The following is a 5,916-nucleotide window of genomic DNA, read 5'->3' on the forward strand; positions in this document are numbered from 1 at the left end:
AGGAGCGTCTTCCGGGTCTCCCATGTGGATGCAGGGGCCCAAGGACTTGGGCCATCAAAAGATGGCTTTACAAGGCCATGGTAGAGAGCTGGATCAGAAATGGAGCAGCCAGGACTCAAACCAGTGTCCTTAAGGGATTCCAGCACTGCAGGCAGCAGCTTTACCCACTGTGCCACCTCACCAGCCCCTACATTTTACAGTTTAAAAAGCAGACGATAGAGCAGTAGTTTAATACGCTACGGGATGGGCATTGTGGCAAGGTTAAGCTGCCACTTGGGAGACCAGAATGGGCTTCCTCACTCCTGGCTTCTGGTTCCTGACTTTGGCCTGGCCCAGCTCTCTCTCTCTCTCTCTCTCTCTATCACTCTGGCTGCAATTGGAAGCAAAGTAGCCAACAATCAACCAGCACTCAGATCTGGGCTGCAGGCATCACAAGCCATGCCTTAACCTGTTGGGCTACAACACAGGACTGTTTTTTTTTTTTTAATCAAGGGGATCTAGCTACATGGCTGAGCACATGTTACCCTTCTTCCTGCCTGGAGAATGACATGATGGTGAGAGGTGCTGTCGTCTCTGAAGCATGAGCAAGGCACCTGCCCAGAATGACAGAGCGGGAAGGTGCACAGAGACGGACACCACGATGCAGCTGCTGCATCCGCCCTGAGCCGCCTATCTCCAGCCTTCTTGGGACATGAGAAAAGACATCCTTACTTACTTGCTTTAGGCATTCAGGTTAGGGTTCTGCCAGTGCTGCCAGGAGCTCTCTGACCTGGCACAGGTGGCATCAACAACGGCAGAGGCTCAGGGAAGAGTCTAGAGACGGATGCTCCTGGACCAACCATGGGTTACATCCCAGCCTGGAAGTACCTCGAGCCAGAAATGCGTTAAATCGCCCTGACTTGCTGAATACGAGAGCTCAGGGGCACAGGCCCCGCAGGGTCTCCACTGCTGTGCTCATGACTGAGGAGCTGACTGGGAGCTGTGCTCACTGCCCCCACCCAACATCACTGCAGGGGATGCCTGGCCTGGGAGAGGTCCAAAGTCAACACTCAAAGTCCAGGTTCTGCCGAACCCGTGTCACTTTCGCACCATCCCCACAGCAGGAAATCATTGAGTTGGACCATTGTACATCAAGGGCAATCTGAACAGGGATGCTTTCGTCTGATGAGCAAAGGGTAGGATCCTGAGTTCTCTAGAATGACAGTGCTCGGTCATTGCCTCCATGGGATCCTAACTTAGCTTTCTTCTTCAAAACAGTCACTTATTTATTTGAAAGTCAGAGTTAGAGAGAGAGAGAGAATCTTCCATCCATTGGTTCAGTCCCCAGTTGACCACAATGTCCAGGGCTGGGCCAGGCTGAAGCCAACAGCTAGGAACTCCATCCAGGTCTTTCACGTGGGTGCAGGGACCCAAGCACTTGGGCCATCTTCTGCTGCTTTCCCAGGCCTTTAGCAGAGAGCTGGATCAGAAGTGGAGCTGCTAGGACGCCAACTGGTGCCTGTATGGGAGCTGGCGTCGCAGCCAGCAGCTTAACCAGCCACGCCGCAGCCAGCTGTCCATTTCCCAGGCTACCTGTACATTTTCACTAAGGCTTTTGAGTTCAAGTATTTTGTATTTTAGCATTTCCATCTTGATTTTCTATTTTGCTTCCAGTTATCTGGTTGCTAATAAATTGTTTTACACTACATGTGAAATTATGGATTTTAGACCCAAAGAAGTATTTTTTCCAGAAAGATTTGAAGTTACTTGTGTTTGATAAAAATTGATCTGGTATACTAAAATTTCCTAGCTCCAAATCTACCCATTTCCAAATTATAGGTTCACAGATATATGGTGTAGTTTAAGAATTCCAATGAATATTTTGGGTGATGCTAATAGTAAAATTTTCACATTTGTCTATTTTATTTAAAAGAAAAAAATTTTAAAGTGACTCTCACACAGATACTTAAAAAAAAAAAAAGGCTTCACTCCGGCAGACTTTAAGTGGGCAGTGCGCCTGCGCTAACTTCCTCTTTTCCGGCTGGAACCATGGAGGGTGCCGAAGAGAAGAAGAAGGTTCCTGCTGTGCCAGAAACCCTGAAGAAGAAGCGGAGGAATTTCGCAGAGCTGAAGATCAAGCGCCTGAGGAAGAAGTTTGCCCAAAAGATGCTTCGGAAGGCAAGGAGGAAGCTTATCTATGAGAAAGCGAAGCACTATCACAAGGAATACAGGCAGATGTACAGAACTGAAATTCGGATGGCGAGGACGGCAAGAAAAGCTGGAAACTTCTACGTACCTGCAGAACCCAAGTTGGCATTTGTCATCGGAATCAGAGGTATCAATGGTGTGAGCCCCAAAGTCCGAAAAGTGCTGCAGCTTCTTCGCCTTCGCCAGATCTTCAATGGCACCTTTGTTAAGCTCAACAAGGCCTCCATTAACGTGCTGAGGATTGTGGAGCCATATATTGCATGGGGGTACCCAAATTTGAAGTCAGTAAATGAACTAATTTACAAACGTGGCTATGGCAAAATCAATAAGAAGCGAATTGCTTTGACAGATAACACTCTGATTGCCCGCTCTCTTGGTAAATACAATATCATCTGCATGGAGGATCTGATTCATGAGATCTACACTGTGGGGAAACACTTCAAGGAAGCAAATAACTTCCTGTGGCCCTTCAAGTTATCTTCTCCCCGAGGTGGGATGAAGAAAAAGACCACCCATTTTGTAGAGGGTGGGGATGCTGGCAACAGGGAAGACCAAATCAACAGACTTATTAGAAGGATGAACTAAGGTGTCTCCTATGGTATTTTTGTAATCTGGTCAGATAATAAACAGCAACTACAATCAAATTAAAAAAAAAAAAAACACACACACACACACACCTACTGGGGCCAGTGGTGTGGCATAGCGGATAAAGTTGCTGCTTGCAGTGCCGGCATCGCACATAGGCCCAGGTTCGAGTCCCAGCTGCTCCTCTTCTGATCCAGCTCTCTGCTATGGCCTGAGAAAGCAATAGAAGATGGCCCAAGTCCTTGGGTCCCTGCATCTGTGTAGAAGACCAGGAAGAAGCTCCTGGCTTGGGATCAGTGCAGCTCTGGCCATTGCGGCCATTTTGGGAGTGAACCATCAGATGGAAGACCTCTCTCTCTCTCCTTCTCTCTCTCTCTCTCTCTCTGTGCCTCTGCCTCTGCCTCTCTGTAACTTTGGCTTTTAAATAAATAAATAAATGTTAAAAAAAATTACCAAAGATTTAACTAAATAGATTATGAAGGAACTAGTAAGATGTTACAACATCGAGGGCCCATGTAGACGGTGTGGTGAGGAGTGTTGAAACGAATTTACAAATAAATCAAAATTCTGGCAAAATGCAATGCTATCTATAGGGTAACAGTCTTATTTCACCAGAATAGTTTGCATTTTGATGGACAGGCATCATTTACGTTACTATTAGTGATCAATAACTTATAAAGTTGTAAAACAGTTCAAAGAAATAAGAGTCACAAAGAATCCTATGTCCTAGAAGCACTCAATAAACCAAATCTTGTTTGAAAACATATACTAGCGTTTTGGTCCATTTCAATGTCCTCTAAGATATTTCCCCATAGTGTATATTTAAATTTTTGTTTGTTTGTTTTGAAGACTTATTTATTTATTTGAAAGGCAGAGGCAGAGGGAGAGAGAGAGAGAGAGAGAGAGAGATCTTCCATCCAATAGTTCACTTCCCAAATGGCTGCAATTGCTGAAGCCGGGCTGATCTGAAGCCAGGAGCCAGGAGCTTCTTCCAGGTCTCCCACATGGGTGCAGGGGCCCAAGGACTTGGGCCATCTTCTACTGCTTTCCCAGGCCATAGCAGAGAGCTGGATCAGAAGTGGAGCATCCGGAACCTAACTGACGCCCATATGGGATGCTGACACTGCAGATGGTGGCTTTACCCACTATGCCACAGCACTGGCCCCAGTGTATTTCTTTTACTTACGCTAAGCATCTAAGAGTTCTGTCCTCCAGAGAAATCAAACGACATGCTTACTAAATAATCTACCTGACAAAAATCAGGAAAAATTCCAAAAGAAATGTAATGAAGGCCAGCACCATGTTATTCAAAACAAATAAAGTGTGTCTAGATGATTCAAGCCAAAGAACTTTTTTGAGCATTTGTATACAGGCAACAAAGGAAAAAAAAAAGACTTTGGCCTCCATTGTAATGGCTCTGCTTTTTGCCTCAGTTTTAGCGTAGGCTGGCCTGCCCTCTGCCTCCATCTGTCATGGTCCCCATTTTATGTTTTTCAGTTCTACTAAGGCTATTTCTGGGTGAAGGGCAGAATTACTGTCAGACTTTGGTTATGGGGACTGCCTCTCCATCGTGAAGGCTGGGGCTAGCAACCATTAAAGTCCTCTGAACAGACAGAGGTCCCTAGAATATGAAGATGGAGTCAGACTCTTTCCTAAACTCTGATTTAATATGAAGGGGCTGGTACCAGTCCATGTTGCCTGGAGGTCGGCGTGGTGGAGTAGTGGATTGAGCCACTGCTTGCAACGCCAGCATCCCACATGGGCTCCAGTTCACATCCCAGCTGCTCCACTTCTGATTCAACTCCCTGCTAATGCACCTGGGACAGCAGCAGAAGATGGCCCAAGTCCTTGGGCCCTGCACCCATGTGAAAGACCAGGATGAAGCTCTTGGCTCCTGGCTTTGGCCTGGCCCAGCCCTGGCTATTGTGGCCATTTGGCGAATGAACCAGCAGATGGGAGATATCTCTTTCTATCCCTATCTCTATCTCTATCTCTCCCCCATCTGTCCCTCTGCCTTTCAAATAAATAAACAAATCTTTTTACAAAATGATTGAAATGGTAAATTGTATTTGTATTTCACAGTATTAAAAATTAAAATTCAGATTAAGAGAGATATCTCTTTGAGCCTACTTGCTCTTAAAAATTATTTGCAAAAGTGTTGCACAGTTATGCAACTTAGAGTTCTCTTCCACCAAGAAACCCAGACACCAGATGGTGAGATCCATGCACACTTGGATCCTTCATAGCCTGCAGGTAGCACCGCCTCCTTTGCCCTTTACCCAGAGAAATTGGGAGAGCCACAGAAATCCTAGGGTGTATTTTTTTTATATAGCCAGAGAGTGGCTGATGGTTTCTGTTCTATCCCTCTGTAGTCCAAGGATTAAATACAGGTGGAACGATGCCAAGAAAAGCAGAGAGAGAGGGAGACGTGCTGGCAAGAGAGAGCAATAGCTGATTAATCCAATCAAAAATATTTATTGCAAGGCCTTGTTGAGTAAGATCTTTTACAATTGTTGGTCCGGAGGTAAACAAGTTGGTCTCCATCTTCCAGGAACTTAGAGACAACTAGAAGAGACGGTTTGCATCTTGTTCCAATCGCAGATGTCAGAGAGCCCACTTGAGAATGAGGTCAACAAAAACAGGAATGAACGGGGCCCGGTCGGGCAGAAGCTGAGAGCGCCAGCAAGGTGGAATTCGCTCCACTTCTCCGCTCTGTCTCCCGCCGTGTTGGCTCCTGTTCTCTGCCAAGCTGCATTGGGTGCTGTCAGAGCTGCGAACCTAGTGACTGTCTACAGTTGAGAAATCTCCAGGAAAGGAAGACCCACGCCGGTTCCCCGGTGGTCCCAGTGGAAGTCTCTCTGCGGCTCATCAGCTCTGACTGCCTCGTGTGTGCTCCAGAGACTGGGATGCACCCCCCCGCCCAGGGCGGGCCAGTTTCCTGAGCCTGTGCGAGCATCAGAGTGAAGCTGACTCATCCTGAAGCCCTTACCTAGTGCTGTGGTCTGATTGTGTGCCCCCAGACTCAAATGCTGAAACTCAATCGCTAATTCAGCAGTACAAAAAGTGGGGGCGGGGAGAGGGGACCTGTGAGAGGTGCTTAAGCCACGAAAGCAGAGCCCTTGTAGATGGGATTTGTGTTTTATA

The 5,916-nt window shown here is 46.8% G+C and overlaps 1 protein-coding gene across 1 annotated transcript; it reads left to right on the forward strand.

Moving 5' to 3' along the window:
- The first annotated feature begins 1,985 nt into the window (after positions 1 to 1,985).
- LOC100341489 (large ribosomal subunit protein uL30-like) lies at positions 1,986 to 2,789 on the forward strand. The gene has a single exon (XM_051847181.2). It carries the CDS (start codon positions 2,029 to 2,031, stop codon positions 2,770 to 2,772), a length of 744 nt encoding a protein of 247 aa, XP_051703141.2. The 5' UTR covers positions 1,986 to 2,028; the 3' UTR covers positions 2,773 to 2,789.
- The last annotated feature ends 3,127 nt before the right edge of the window (positions 2,790 to 5,916 follow it).

This window comes from Oryctolagus cuniculus, chromosome 1 (genome assembly GCF_964237555.1).
Source record: "Oryctolagus cuniculus chromosome 1, mOryCun1.1, whole genome shotgun sequence".
NCBI classification, from domain to species: domain Eukaryota; kingdom Metazoa; phylum Chordata; class Mammalia; order Lagomorpha; family Leporidae; genus Oryctolagus; species Oryctolagus cuniculus.

Excerpts from the sequence above, each read along its gene's own strand:
- LOC100341489 (XM_051847181.2), top strand. The coding sequence starts at position 2,029 with ATGGAGGGTGCCGAAGAGAAGAAGAAGGTTCCTGCTGTGCCAGAAACC.